Source organism: Helianthus annuus, chromosome 13 (genome assembly GCF_002127325.2).
Source record: "Helianthus annuus cultivar XRQ/B chromosome 13, HanXRQr2.0-SUNRISE, whole genome shotgun sequence".
NCBI classification, from domain to species: domain Eukaryota; kingdom Viridiplantae; phylum Streptophyta; class Magnoliopsida; order Asterales; family Asteraceae; genus Helianthus; species Helianthus annuus.
The window spans coordinates 90,441,197-90,457,603 of record NC_035445.2 but is presented as its reverse complement, the minus strand read 5'-3'; the positions used below and the strand labels follow the sequence as shown (position 1 = coordinate 90,457,603).

General features: G+C 36.5%; 3 protein-coding genes across 3 annotated transcripts; all 3 read left to right on the top strand.

The window, feature by feature from the left end:
* Positions 1–511: 511 nt before the first annotated feature.
* LOC110902962 lies at positions 512–2,777 on the top strand. The gene is made up of 2 exons (XM_022149243.2): positions 512–700; positions 2,087–2,777. Exon 2 carries the CDS (start codon positions 2,246–2,248, stop codon positions 2,672–2,674), a length of 429 nt encoding a protein of 142 aa, XP_022004935.1. The 5' UTR covers positions 512–700; positions 2,087–2,245; the 3' UTR covers positions 2,675–2,777.
* A 707-nt stretch (positions 2,778–3,484) lies between these two features.
* LOC110902963 lies at positions 3,485–4,173 on the top strand. Its single transcript, XM_022149244.2, has 2 exons — positions 3,485–3,594; positions 3,663–4,173. Exons 1-2 carry the CDS (start codon positions 3,486–3,488, stop codon positions 4,133–4,135), a joined length of 582 nt encoding a protein of 193 aa, XP_022004936.1. The 5' UTR covers position 3,485; the 3' UTR covers positions 4,136–4,173.
* Positions 4,174–6,847: 2,674 nt separating this feature from the next.
* On the top strand, positions 6,848–10,053 carry LOC110898608. Its single transcript, XM_022145414.2, has 3 exons — positions 6,848–7,300; positions 8,655–8,792; positions 9,634–10,053. The coding sequence occupies exons 1-3, from the start codon at positions 6,959–6,961 to the stop codon at positions 9,820–9,822; spliced, it is 669 nt and encodes a 222-aa protein (XP_022001106.1). The 5' UTR covers positions 6,848–6,958; the 3' UTR covers positions 9,823–10,053.
* The last annotated feature ends 6,354 nt before the right edge of the window (positions 10,054–16,407 follow it).

The window sequence follows — 16,407 nt, the reverse complement described above, 5'->3', positions numbered from 1 at the left end:
TTAACCCCCAACGTTTTTTTTCTAACCCTTTTGACCCCCTAACGTCTTTTTTTCTAACCATTTTGGCCCCTAAAATTTAATGGATGAGGTTAGTGTTAGGGGCCAAAAGGGTTAGAATAAAAGACGTTGGGGGCTCAGATGTTATAAAAAAAAATTCGGGCTAAAAGGGTAAAAGTAATATAACCATAAGGGCCAAAATCATAATTCACTCCTTCAAATATTTAGACCCTAATTGAGTTCAGATGTTTATCTTCGCATTGTTTGAATTTTTGAGAAGTCTAACTTACAGCTAAGATGACTTAGGGGTGTTTGTTTTTTTAGAAAAGTACTTCAGAACCTCTTTTCTCTTCCCCACGTAGACCACGCGCAGACATAGGGGTCTGCAGCTTGTTTGTTTTTTAGAAGGGTTTTCATTAAAAAACATCTTCCTCACCTCTTTTTCACACAGATGTTACCATAAGTCTTCTAGGCTCTTCACAAAACTTCTCCTTCACAAAAAAATAAACCCTAATCTTCTCTCCTTCCTCTCCAGCCGACCCACTCCTCTCCCACGCTCTCCACCTTCGCTGCTACATCTCCAGCGCCGGTCACCACAACCCTATTCGCCGGTCACCTTCGCCGGCACAACAACATCGACCACAGCCCTTGCCGGTCGACCACAGCCCCTCTTCTTCTCCTTTCTTTCTTGCATAAGCAAAAGGTACAATATTCAGAATATCTACTCACATACATACATTTGATGTTGAGACCATAATCCTTGTTCCATTGCCTTTTACAGTTATATAATTATTTTTTTTTGGGTAAAGGGTTACCCCGGTGATTCTATATATCAACACAAACAATACAAACCAAGTAGTGTAGAGAGTCTACACTAGTTCGATCATGAGGCATACCCCATGAACGTAAGCCAAACAACCAAAACTCAAACAACTAACAAATCAACACAAAACCAGCTAGCCTGACAAACTAGGAAAAACAAAATAACAAATCAAAAACTGATCAGCCCCCATCATCCAAAATCTCTTTGCCATGGACTTCCCATTAGCTCAATAGTCTTCGAACTTTAGATTTGTATCATATAATTATGATGTTGAATTTTGATACTGCTGTTTGCTTAGGGTTTGTAAAGTAAAGTTCAGATTTTGGTTGAAAGATGTGTTTTAAGTTCAGATTTGTAAAGTAAAGTTTAGATTTGTAAAGTAAAGTTGTGTTTGCTTATGAATTTTGATACTGTTGTTTTTGGTTGAAAGATGTGTTTTAAGTTCAGATTTGTAAAGTAAAGTTTAGATTTGTAAAGTAAAGTTGTGTTTGCTTATGAATTTTGATACTGCTGTTTTTGGTTGAAAGATGTGTTTTAAGTTCAGATTTGTAAAGTAAAGTGGTGTTTTCAACAGATTTGTAAAGTAAAGTTGTGTTTTCATTTGAACATGTGTTGTAATGATGCATATATTTCTGATTTGAAGTAAGGAATTGTTTTTGGTTCTTAGTTGAACATAGTGATTTATAAAAATTGTTAATTTGTTAATTTTAGTTCTTAATGTTTGTAAAAAAAAATGTTCCTTTTGTTGTTTGTTGTTAGTGTTAGGTTATAATTGTTAATTTGTAATGTTAATTCATAATTTTTGTCAAAAAAGTGTTCCTTTTCTTGTTTGTTGTTAGTTTAAAATTGTAAATTGTTCCTTTGGTTGTTTATTGATTAGTAGAAATGGGAGAGAAACAACAATGGTCAAACGACCATCTAAAATGCTTATTAGAGACTTGCATTGAAGAGATAAACACGGTGGGTAGAAAAGGCTTGAGTTTGCATAAAGACTCGTGGAATAAATTAGGAAAAGTTCTTAAGGAAAAGTTTGGCTTGGATTTGACTCAAAAACAAATGAAGAATGCATATGATAATCTTAAAGCCAAATACGTAGGTTGGGTGTATTTGAAAAACAAAACTAGTAACATATAAAACCCTCAAACAAATACTTTTACCTTAACAAACGAGGAATGGGAAGAATTTAAGAAGGTATGTTCATTTATATAAATTTTAAACATAATCCTAAAAAAAAGTTTATAACATTTTTTTATAATTTGGGTTTAGGGGCATCCAAAGGCTGCATCATTGAAGACAGTTTCATTGCCTTTTCTAGAACTTTGTGCAGAATTGTTTGATGGAAATACTGCCACTGGAAATTGCAAGTGGACCTCAACCCAAACAACATTCGGTGTTGGATCTTCTTGTCATCGTGTGCAATCGCTTATGATTATGGACACCCATTATCATGACACACAAGATGATGCCGACACCTCTGAGCCTACTTCCGAGCCCACTTCTGATCCTAATCCTGAGCCCACTTCTGAGCCTACTTCCGAGCCCACTTCTGAGCCTAATCCAAACAAAAGGGCCAAAATCTCAAAATCATCTATTAACCATGATGATTTAGCACGTGATATGCAGAAGGCTCTACAGGTTTTGATTAAAGGCAAAGAAGGGCCGACAGTTCGTGAGTGTTCAGAGAAGTTAAAGTTGGTTGGGTTAGACCCGGTAGATCCTATATTCTTAGATGCTTTTCACATTTTTGGGGTGTCCTCCGACATGAGAGAGGCGTGGATGGCATTGCCAGAAATTCCCGAGGTCTTAAGAGGGTGGATCGGGATGACGGCAAAAAGTTTAGGCCTGCTAAAGTAGTGAAGACCTTACATGCTTAACACGACTGTTAGCTTTTGTTTATGTTTGAGACATTGATTGCTTTTGTTTATGTTTGAGACATTTTGTGCTTTTGTTTATGTTTAAGACATTTTATGTTTTTGATTTATGTTAGACATTGTATGGTTTTATGATTGTATCCTTTGGTTTATGCTTATGCTTTTGTTTGTTTATAATTGTTAAAACAGGTTCATAATGGAGTATAATAAGAAATTACTTCTCGTTATTCTTATGTACTTGTATGTCCGGTTTTTTTGGAGGAGAGGTTTAAAACGAGTGCGAGACAATGATTTGCGTATGACGGGACATAAATACACGTTAGAGTTATTGACAGGAAATCCCAAACAATGCATTGAACTTCTACGTATGTCTCGTGAATCATTTTGTCCGACTATGTGCACATTTTAGAGTAAATTATTCTTTAAAGGATAGTAAACATGTATCGGTTGAGGAGAAGATGACTATGTTTTTTATGATAATCGGTCATAATCAACGATATATAGTTATCAAGCGTAGATTTCAACACTCAAAGCAAACAATTCATAAATATTTTTATGAAGTCTTGGATAAAATGATGCTTTTTGCCAAAGAAATGATAGTACCAACTTCTTTCAATCCTAATCCAAACATACCGGGACATAACAAGAGACTACGATGGGTTTTTAAAGGAGCGGTTGATGCACTAGATGGAACTTTAATACATGTTGTTGTCCCTACTAGTAAACAAGATTTATATAGAGGAAGAGGAAAAGGAGATTGTTATTAAAACGTATTAGCCATTTGTGACTTCAACATGATTTTTACGTTCGTCATGGCTGGATGGGAAGGTGTAGCACATGATGCAAGAATATTATCAGAGGCATTATCAGATCCAGATGCACCATTCCCCTTTCCACCACAAGGTATGTTTATGTTTTGTTAAATATTTATCACTTGGTTTACTTTTCTAAATAATTGTATATCTTTACAGACAAGTATTATCTTTGTGATGCCGCGTATGCACACATACGGGGATTTATGGCTCCATATCGTAATGTGAGGTATTGGCTAGGAGATTTTCGCCGAAGACGTGCGTTGAGTAATAAAGAGAAATTTAACCATGCTCATGCAAGACTTCGGAACGTAATTGAGCGTGCTTTTGGTGTCTTGAAAGCAAGATTCCCTATTTTGAAAAGGATGGCACCATTTCCATTGGTTACACAAAGGAACATTACCATTGCATGTTTCGCGCTACATAATTTTATAAGGAAAGAGGGTTTAAGCGATGAATTGTTTACAGAATACGATCAACCCAATGTTTCGGTGCATAATTGGCTAGTGCACGTTGATGCTGATGAAGACGAGGTTGAAGCACATGGTACTGCATTGGATCGGGAATATATGACTCAGTTACGAGATGAAATTGCTGAGCAGTTAATGCAAAGCATGGATACAATGCTTTAAAAAAATGTTATTGTCTTTTTTATGAATATTATTTCAGTATTGTATAACTATTATTTAAGTTTGAATGTTGAAAAACTCTTATAAGTTTAATAAATCAGTTTATTTATATTTCAGCAGTTTGCAGAAGTAAAAAAACAAACCGTCTTCTTCTTGCAGACTGCAGACATTTGGTCCAACACTTCTGCTGCAGATGTCTGCAGATGTGGTCTGCAGACTGCAGACATTTTACCCCAGAAAAAACAAACAGCACCTTACACCCTTCCTTTTTCAAGAAGTGGTGAAGAATAGACCTTGTTGGTGAATAACTTTAATAAAAAAATATATAAAATCATTATTTTCTAAACCTAACCAAAACTTTATGTAATTAATGGAGTATTATGATTTGTCAACATAAATAATTTTTATAATCTTCAATAGTTAGAGATACTTTTTACTTTTCTTGATGTCACAATAAGATTTTATCCAATATCCATTGCTCAAAAAACATTACCAAACATAAGTTTTCTAAATTTATTTTAGGCAATAAATATTTAAATCTAAATCTCATTCTTATTTTATGTAGGCCTTTGGGTATACTTTAATCTATGTTAACTACATCTAAGTGTCACATCAATCTTTTTTTTTTCCGGTTTCATTTTGCCACACTCAAAGGAAATGTATTAATCCCATTAGCTTTATCTAACCCTATCTTTTAGTGGTTTTGGTTTAAAAAAAGAATAATTAATTCAATCTCTTAACATTGGGTTAACATGTTAACACATAACCCATTTAATGTCGTTTAACACAAGGAGGGAGTGTCTTACATTGTTAGTTAACATGGCATGTCATTGTTAACAATCTAAATGTTAGAGTACACCCCATGGCCTTAGAGTTAAATGCTCGTGAAATGATGACGTCATAGACCGTTCCGTTTGAAAATTGTGTCGGTTGTAATTTTTGCACTCGGATGATCCTTATCACTAATCTGTGTTAAATATCCCAATTAAATTTGTGTTAAATGACTATAACACCCTTACTTGTTAAGAAAATAAAAAATAAAACAATATATCTTCTACCCTAAACCACCACCACTACCATCTCTCCTCCACCACCACTACATCATGAACAAATTAAACAAAATGCAGTAAAAGAAACAGCAATTCACTTGATCATTAAGAAACTTTTTTAAATTATTATTACTCCACTTAATCGGAAGATTAACAAAACACTTATCAAGTGCAAATTCAGAACATTCTTCATCTGATACCGATTCTGTCATCATAACTCCAGCATCTCTTTCTCCAGAAGCTTCGATTCTACCTTATGTCTCCAACTTCGTCTTCTTTGGTTTTCGTTCGCTTTTGTTTCTCTCCGTGTTCGTCATCAGCAGGTGGCTTGGTATCGGTTACGGAGTTTTCCGGCGAATTCGATTCACAGGCGCCGGTGCCTTTCGACGTTGATTCAGATGCCAGAGTGTTTAGGGTTTCGATAGTTTTTTCGTATCTCTCCATGTTCGTGGTCGGCTGATGGTTTTGTATCGGGAGATGGGTGAGTGCCGGTTGCGGTGTTTTCCGACATATTTGATTCGCCGGCGCCAGAGTTGTTGGATCCTGATTCAGTCGCCGGAGTGTTTAGGGTTTCAGTTGCCATTATCGTAACGACTTAGGGTGGGTTCTATGTTCAGATGTTTAGAGAGAGATAAAAGGGAGAAAATGATGTCTTTATATATATTTTTTTTAAATTATTCAGGGTTAAATAAGTAATTTCACACGTACTTAACTGAGAAATATAACACAAATTAGTGATAACGATCACCTAAGTGCAAAAAATACAACCACTGAGACCAACAGTGCAATTATTAAACCACTAGGAGTAAATCTATAATATCTACAAACCACATATGCCAACCAGACATTTAACTCTTGTATTTAGGGTGAGAGGGGCACTCCCCTCTTAGACCATGGTAGTGGTACACATGAATAATGCCCCCACCCATGGGCATTGTGCGACACGTGTCATCCCAGTCAGTAAATAGGCATTACGGGCGTTTTACACAAATAGGCGTAGTGGGATAATGCCCAATAATGTCCCATCAATGATTACCCAATTATTTAAAAAAATAAAAGTAAACTAAACTAAAAATTAGGTGGAATATTCTTATCGGCTAAAATGGAAATGAGAATGCAGGCTAAGGCGTGATTACAAAAACGCCAAAACAATTTTTGGCTCGTAACACGCCATAAAACGCCGCCCCGTAATGGGCTATGGGCGTGATTAGGCGTTTTTTTTGAATTTTTTTTTTATAAAAACCGCCCCACTACGGGTGGTCTTAGGGAGTCCCCTCTCTTACACACACCCAATCAGGTTATGCCACGTCAACTCCCCTCTTAAACTCCCCTCACACCCTCAATTTGATGGCGACACTCCTCTCTTGGGGGAATTGTTTTTTATTAAAAAAAAGGAAAATAATTGATTGGTTGAAAATAAGGGTGGCTTACCATCTCCTCTCTCCTTCATGCAGTGAACATACACCAAGCTTGGTCCCCGATTTGCCTCACTGCAGAGATGGCGACGGTGTTGCCTAGCGGGGACTTGGGTCACCGCATGGGGTCACCGAGAATGCCCCGTATACCCTTAAGCCTTAACTCATTTAACTCCACCTTTTTCACTTTAAAACTAATTAAAAAAAAAAAACAAAAAAAAACATATCGACACCTCCTATAAAATCCTTCAACATCTTGCGCCACCCAACCCTCCACTTCCCATCTCATCTTCCTCCCCCTTTTCTCTCTGCAAATCATCTCTCCGTTAACAAACACCAATAAAAAAGTCCACCAGATTCAGATGACGGACCACTGGTTGCAATCGGCGTTAACAAACGACGTTCTGGTGGCGGAGCTTCTATTACGAGCAAAACATTCATCCGATTCAGATTCATCACGCCGTCATCCACCATCACCAACCACATCTACTGCAATCACAACGATCCTTCCACCTCTCTGGGGCCATCGGAAAAACCGATCGAAATCTATTTCTCCAACCACCGCCGGGAAAGAACACCGTCGTAGTCCCACCACACATCTGTCCTGGAGCGGCGGAAGCGGCGGCGCCGGTGGTTCTAGCAGCGACGGATATGACGAATCTTGTCGGCCGTCAGATCTCTCATCCGGTGGAAGATCCATCAAGGTTTGTTTGTTTCTTTTCTACCGGTTTTTTTGTCGGTTACCGGAATCTGTTTTTTTATCGATCTGGTTTGTGACACGTCAGATTTTTCCGGCGGGCTATCGGCCTATGTATGACTTTGTTATAAACGAGTTTTATAAAGTTCTATTACTATTTTACCCTTGTCTTTTTTTTTCTATTTTACTACTACTGAAGTTTGACTTTTGCGTCGGTATTTTTGCCGACGGTGAAAGGCGTCGGAAGTTAATTTACGGAAATGTGTTACGTGTCGTTATAAAAAGTTTTAAAAGGGCGAAAGGCTGTTTTTTACCTGTTTCTCGTGACGTGTTTTCAAGGATATTTGTGTAAACATACCGGGTTTAAGATCCAAAGACGAGTTGAAACTTGAAACTTCTCCGAGACGAGTTTTTTATTTTTTGGACGGATTTACCCTTTCCGTTGTTTTTAAACAAAAAAGGGACTCGGATGCTGGTCAGCCCATACGCGGAGGGCACTTTTGTCTTTTTCTACATTATCTTTCAACTGTTTCTTTTGAGTTAATTGTTATTTTTGTTTTTGTGATTTATTGATTTATGCCGAGGCCAAATTTTAAATTTGTATTATTTCGTTTTTGACATCTTTGAAACATACCAGTTTAATCTAAAAAGTTGACGGTCGTTAACCTTGACTGTTAAATGGGGGTTAAAAAGGTAATTTTTCGTTTTTATTCTTTTTCTCAATTTTTTACAACTCTTTAAAACGATACACATACAGGTTAAACAAAGTATAAAAACTTTGAAATTACCTTTTTACTCTTTATTTAACATTCAAAGTTAACGACCGTTAACTTTTTAGATTAAAACTGCCGTGTTTCAAGAATGTCTGGGACGAAAAAGAAAAAAAAATGAAATTTGGCCTTACTGGTGGAACTCGACAAACCAACATGGGCGAAAATGGCATTCAACAACTAATTTCCTATGTTTTTATTTTTTCGTCGAAAGGAGATTACTTATGTTTAAACAAATAAAACTGAACTGTTAAACCGCCGTAGAGTTGGCATTTTTGGACTTTCTACCCGACCCGGCCGGTTTGGTTTGTTGTTTTCCCATTTAACCATGGTTAATTTCGGCGATAAGTATTTTCAAAACCTGCCGACCCAAGTCGTGAACACCGGTTTAAGTAATTATTATTTCATTTTTACCAATATTCGAATATTATGATCATAAAATTGATATATGTTTTGGTGCGTGAAAGTTTGTCGGCTACGTCTTTATGACTTTTTGATATTCCACTTGAAAGGATAGCGCTTTTATCTTTTATTTATTTTGTACACATTATAATATAATAAAATAATATTATTTATCATTTTTTGTTGCAGGTAAATGAAGGTGCATCTACCTCCAGCCACCAAAAATCAGAAAAACGAAAGGTTTTTCAACATGAACAGGAATTGACATCGACGCGAGTACCATTATATCAACAAATATCTACAAGCGACAATTTGAAACGAATTAAGGTACAAGGCTTTAATCACACATATGCATGTTATGATTAGGGTAAATTGCATTCTACGTCCTTTAAGTTTTAGCAAAATTTCAGGCGCTGACCTTTAACTAACGAAATTACAGCTAAGGGTGCAAACGAGCCGAGCTACTCGCAAGCTACTCGAGCTCTTCTTGAAAAAAAAGCCAAGCTTAAACGAGCTCGAGCTCGAGCCTAAAAACAAGCTCGTTTAGTGAACGAGCCCGAGCCCAAACTTCGCTTATCGAGCTCGAGCCGGCTCGCGAACCTAATCGAGCTTTTTGTTTATATATTTTTATTAATATATTAAACATATATTTATATAATAATAATTACCATTTATATACATATAAAAAATAACTAAATTATATGTATAATAATAATTATAATTAATATAAATTAATTAATAAATACTAAACGAGTCGAGCCCGAGCCGAGCTTGAGCTTTAGAAATAAAGCTCGAATCGAGCCGAGCTCGAGCTTTCATATATTAAACGAGCTCGAGCTCGAGCCTGGTCGAGCTCGGGCTCGGCTAGGCTCGTTTGCACCCCTAATTACAGCGGATGTCCTTTATGTTTTAATTTCTTTACAGGCGGTGTCCTTTCTCCCTAAAAGGATTACAGAAATAAAGGACATCTGCTGTAAAAAAAAATCAAACATAAAGATTCGTTGTAATTTCGTTAGTTAAAGAAGAGCGTCTAAAATTTTGCTGAAACTTAAAGGACATAAAATACAATTTACCTTTTTGATTAATTTGATGTAATTTATGAGTATGAGTAGAGTAACATTCGCTGTTAAAAAAATTAATACGATTCATTTTTGTTATTTATTTTCAGATTGATTTGGATCAAAACCAGAGAAACAAGACGAGAGTGATGGAAGAACATAAACGACAAATAAAATCGCCATCAATGGCTACTCAATCGTGTAGAATAGAAGCAGAAACGGTAGCTCCACAAAAGGGGTTTGCGTTACCCGATTTAAATAGGACACCAAGTGAAGAAGATCTCGCGATGATGGGCTGAGATTGGAGATGATTAAGTAGATTATATGTGTAGGTTGTAAGTACTTACCGATAAGGGTAAGGAATGCCGGCTTGAAGCAGGTTTTCTAGTGGTTTTAATATAGGAATAGGATTGCTAGATGAAGAATATAAAGGAATTTGGTAATTTTGCAGGTTTTCATTTTTATTCATCAAATGTAATTTTTTGTTTTTCTGGTGATTACCTGTGTGAGTGACAATTTGTGGTTGTTGACGGGTATGATGTTGAAGATCCTCAATTGATAGCGGCCATTGAATTGCTATCGTTAATTAAAAAAACGTAAATAGTGTTTAATTAATAAATTAAAGATCACTTTATTTTATTGTTTATTTCGAAGCCACAAATTGGAATATACATACTTTCGAAGCATATACTAAGAGTTTATGAACTTTGCCTATGAGATTGGACATTTTCAATTACTTTTCTTGAAATAATTAAATTTTATTATAATAGTTTGTAATAGCTGAAATTGAATGACACATGTTTAATAGATGATCGCTAGCTAACATCTTCCACGCGTAATAACTTTGTCCCTCCCTTGTAGATAATAGTGCAGGATTGACGTGACATGTTATATAATTTTTTTGTTAGTTTGCGTTTAGGCCGGAGGGTATGGGAGCGCCATCCTTGCCATCTCAGCCTCCATCACGTCTGGGTGGTGGCGTCACCCCACACCCTGCTAGTTAAACCGGGAGTCATTGATGGGGCTTTACCATGGTAACGAGGATTCGAGGAAGAAGGGAGAGGGCAGGTGGGGCTCACATCATTTCATCCAATAACAATTTTTTTTTTTTTAATTTTGTTTAATTGGGGGTTTTATCCCACACACTGCAAGTTAAAGGAGAGCATTATAAAGCCCCTGACTGACGTGGATCCTAGGTGGCGCTGACGTGTCCTGATAAAGCCTTTAAGGCCTCCATCCCACACCCTCCAGCCTTAGTGTGATAAGTTTTTGCCTAGTCTCGTAACATGAGTTACATTTGGAATAGTTTGACGGGTTAGTAGTTTGCTTATGCTTATCATGTTTAGTTAAAGAGGTCGTATTTAGGTTAGTGTTAAGGTTTACCTGTTTATTTTATTAACTTGTTTTTCTGATATGAAAAACATACTTTATATCACAAAATAACTTGTTTTGTAATTCTTTTAACAAACACTGAATTGATCCCTTTAAACCTAGGTACCACAACCGAAGCCTTCATTTGTTCATTGTGCTCACCACACTCATTGATCGTCATGAAAATCACTCCACCCGCCAACCACGCCACCTGTCAACAACCATTGCTCGACCCCCCCCCCCCCTCGGGGGTCAAAACAAGGCTTTTGAGTTTAGGATTATTTATTTTTTAGAATATGAGTTAAATGCTCGGATAGTCCCTGTGGTTTGACCTTTTTTCAGCTTTAATCCCAAACTTTCTAAAATTACCTCTATAGTCTCCAACTTTTCAATTTTCGTTCCCGGATAGTCTCTGGCGCGGATGAAAGTTAGTTTTTGGTGTTAAGTGGTTGTGAAATGACTAAAATGCCCTTATTATTAAAAAATAACTTAAATGTAAAAGAAATATATTTAGGTCAAGTGGTGACCACCATTCTCTTCATCTCACCCCAACCCACCCTCCTATCATTGTCAACACCACCCTCCACCTTCCACCATCATCAAGCTTCAAACCCAAATCAAGCTTCAAACCGAAACAAAACCACAAGAATTTCCATGATCCTGTTTATCCAAAACCAAACAAATCAAAACACCAGTGACATCATAAGAAGCAACGAATCAACTATACAACACAACCAGTGACACCGGTTGTTCTGGTGACATTCCGATCTACCTTTTTCGATAACGAACTCATGTTCCGATTTTGTACTACCGGAGAAGACGAAGACGACAGTTGTGTCGTGGAACTTTTCATTAAAGCAGAAGCAATCTACCATGTACGGCAACAGAAATACGAAGATGACAGTTGTGGTGGTAGAAGCAATGATGGCTTGATTGTCGGTGACGGTGGCTCATATATAGTACCATGGTCGGCCGGAGGGGTGTAGTGGGGGTGGGATTGTCGGGAAGAAACAGGGGTGGTGGTGGTGGTGATTGTTGCGGGGGTGGTGATGATGGCGGCGGCGGTGGTGGTTGTGGCAGGGGTGGTGATGATGGCGGAAGTGGTGGTTGTGGCATGGGTGGTTGTGACGATGGTGATGGTGGTCGGTGGTGATGGCTGCGTGGAGGTGGAGGTGATGGTGGTACCAGAGAGAAAGAGTAAGGAGAGAGAGAAAGGGATAACTGAGGGTATGTATATTTACATACTTATATTATATATGTTTTATAAGAAGTGGGTCCTACAAAGATATATTTGTTTAATACTAATTTAATTTATTTTGTTTTATGATAGGGCATTTTAGTTATTTTACACCCACTTAACATAAAAAACTAACTCCTATCTGCGCCAGGGACTATCCGGAAACGAAAATTGAAAAGTTAGGGACTATAGAGGTAATTTTAGAAATTTAGGTAAACCACAGAGACTATCCAGGCATTTAACTCTTAGAATATTCTAAGTTATAATGCACACCTTATGATCATGACGTCCATAGTCATGGTCAACTCATCGTGCCAAACCATTACGTCATAGAAATAAGATTGTTGGTTGCAAAAAATTTTCTAACGTAAAGAACTTTCTTTGATAACTTACTCGTGAGTATGTAATATTTTGAAGAATGTCACCTTCACAATTCACAATTACAAATATGGCTCTTAAAGCATTACCATAGAGTACTGTTTACATATCTAATTTGTGTAAAGATTGGTGCTGGCTTAGGGGGTGGGCCGGGTGGGCAACGACCCTGGGCCCGGCCTCCTTGAGGGGCCATTATTTAAATATATATATATATATATATATATATATATATATATATATATATATATATATATAGGGGAAGGTTTAAATGAAAACCACTAATTATTGTGAAAACTAGAAAACTAACTAAAACCCACTAAAAAGGAGGGAGGGAAGACTTTTAATGAAGGAGGGGTAAAATTGGAACAAAAAATATATAACTTTTCAAACATTTCCCATATCTCCATACGTTATCATTTTAAAACAAAAATGGCACCATAAGATCACAAATTTTCTTATCTTTCATTCAAGTATATTCGAGCATATTTTTTATGACATAAAAAAAGATTTATGGTGTCGTCTTGTTTTCAATACTATTATTATAGTAGTGCACATGTGCAATATAACATGTACTACAATGTGCATTACATGCTTAAAATTAGTTTTTTGATTCTAGTTTAGCTTTTAGGGTTAGTTTTTTTGGAGGTTTAGGATTAGGATTAGGTTTTTGGGTGTGGGGGGAGGGGGGTTTAGGTTTTTGGGGGGTGGGGGTGGGGGGGTTAGGTTTTTTTCGGGTTTATGTTTAGGGTTTAGTTTTAGGTTTTCGGGAGGGTGGGGGGGTTTAGGTTTTTTTTTTTTTTTTTTTTTTGGGGGGGGGGTTAGGCTTTTGGTGGGAGGGTGAATTTAGGTTTGGGGGGGGGGTTTAGGTTTTTGGGGGGTGTCGGTGGGGGGTGGGTTAAGTGGTTTAGGCTTTCCGTATTAGTGCACATGTGCAGTACAACCAATTTTTTTTTTTTTTTTTTTTGAAATTTTTTTTCCATATATAAAAAGTAGCGATTTTTCTAAAAAAAAAAAAAAATTGTATGTTTTTTAGGTTTTTTTAGGCTTTTTTAGTTAGTTTTCTAGTTTTCACAATAAAAGTGGTTTTCATTTGAACCATCCCCTATATATATATATATATATATATATATATATATATATATATATATATATATATAGGGTAGGGTTCATGTGAGAACCACTCTTATTGCGAGAACCATGAGAACCAATGTGAACATGGGGTATTATTGTAATTAAATAGTGAATGTTCAGAAAAAAACACGGACTTCAAATAATTCAACAAAAAGCGGACTTCAACAAAATACTATTTCATATTTAATTGTTCAGAATCACGTCCGAACATTTAAAACTTGCACACTCTCTACAATCTCTGCACTTCGATTTCCATTAACAACCTCACCATATCATCGTACAATTTAGGGCACAAATTTAACAAAATCATTCATCATCGGTTACCGATTGTTATTAAATTAAACAATTTAATAACCGATTACAAAATCATTGATTACCATTGATCGACATGACCTAGCAATCAGAAATCGTGTTCGTCTGAGTATTAATCGCTAGAAATCGTGTTCGTCTGAGTATTAATCGCTGATCGTCTATCTCTGCCAGATCTCAATTAGTCGTCAATCACGCCATCTAACACTCGGTAAAGATCCGATTATTACCGGTAGATATATATTATAGTTTAAGTATCTGTTGTTATTAGTAATTAATTTTGATTTCTATGATTGTGATTCAAGTCGTTGATTCGTTAAAAAGGTCAGTTATATTGATGAAAATGCGTATAGTGATTATGCGTATAGTGATTCAAGTCGTTGATTCGTTAAAAGTGCATAGTGAATATGTGCATAGTGCTTATGCACATATGCATATTTTGCCATATTAGTTTAAAAGGGTCAGTTATTGATGAAAATGAGTATAATTATGCACATGTGCATAAATTGCTAGAATAGGTTAATAAGGTCATTCCAGTTAAATTGTCCACGCCTGGTACGTGGAAACAAATTGCCAATATTTCCAACGATTTTGCACGTTTGGGGGTGGATCTAATGTCGTTGTTTAAGCGGGCTCAGATTCTGGAAGGAAGTATGGTTGGGTGACCAGTCGTTGTGCAGAAGGTTCGCACTTTTATATGCGCTAGAACGCCGCAAATCAGCATGTTTACAAGAGCGGATGGGGGTAGAAATCGGCCAACTAATGCTGCATCTCCAATGGTCTAGGCTGCAACTTAACCCGTCTGAACTGGCTGAGTTGTCGGACTTAACCTATGCAGCGAATGCGGTCTCTTTTGAGGTAGGTCCAGACAGATGGATGTGGTCTCCGGAATCCTCAGGGTTATTTATAGTTCGTAACATCAGGAAGATAATCGAAGAAAATTCGTTTCCGAATGATGGTTTCGGGTTCTTTTGGAACAGATGGGTGCCGCTAAAAATAAATTTATCGGTTTGGAGGCTTGTTTTGGATAGACTACCAACAACAACGAATCTTAGTAGAACGATGTTCTTTGATGTCACATGCAGTTACGGCAGGATAAAGAAATACAAGGAATAGGACAAGTAGACGAATGCACGATATGATGGATCTTATGTGATGGATGATAAGGGCGACAAGACAGTGGAAAACATTAATGAAAGAAAGTTGGATAGAACGATGTTATATTGAAAATTATGGTTGTTTTTTGTATGATGGTTTACATGTTAGTTATTTTCTTTTAACGATAATTTATATTTGTTTATTGGACGATGACAACTATGTGATCGTTAATTCCATAATTTGATGTAATATGGTATAGTATATGTTGGAAACGCACATGTGCATAAGGTGAATTAGTATGCATAGTGGTGATATATGATGTGTTACCAGATGATTATATTCAGTTTACAACGTTTTCAAATGTTATATGGTGGTTGGTATAGTATATGTTAGAAATACACAAGTGTGTAATATTGTGGCGTAAATGATTGTGTTGCCTATGCACATGTGCATATTTATGTATTATGACGCATAATGGTAATTCATGATGGTGTTTGGTATAGGATCTGTAGTTTACAATGTTGTATGGTGTCTGGTATAATATATGTTGGAAATGCCCAGGCACATATTGATGTGATATAATAGTATATGGTGGCAATGCACATGTGCATAATGTATACGTTGCAATGTATAATAGGTGGATTGAAAATGGAGTACATGCACTTAAAACTTAATGACATTAGAAACAGTGAATCGACAAGTTTAGATGCTACGGTTTCAACGTTGAAAATGCACGCGTTGGGTAATGCACATGTGCATGTGTTGAAACAGTGGACATATTGGTAATTTATGTTAAATGGACATGAATAAAACAATGAATATTTTTAAGTAGATAAACAATAAGTATAAACAATGAATGTAAACAAAAAAACAAGTGATAATCAATATATAAGTAGTTGCGTGTGGAAAATCCAGTTGTTGTATCATAAGTGTTGTACATCATCACAATGTCCTCCTAGTGATTAAACGTTCTATTTAGAGTAGGGAATTCAGCATCAACATCAGTGCCAACCCCACCCATCTTGACCCGTCTTCACTCTGGTGTTTCTCAGCATGCCATAAGATGCATAAACTCCACCCATGCCTTCCCGGTTGTCGGCTTGTTCTTCCATTTTTTTTGTAGTTGTCCGCCACCCAATACCCTTTGTTTAATGCCATTTTGTACATAATTGGATAGTCATCCATAAGGCACCTGTTCAGAATCCATACATAAACAGAATCCATACATCAATGACATGGTATAATTTTCAACATAATGCACATGTGCATATAAGTTAATACAATATCATTTACAATCAACATGATGCACATGTGCATATAATTTAATACAACATCATTTACAGTCAATATAATGCACATA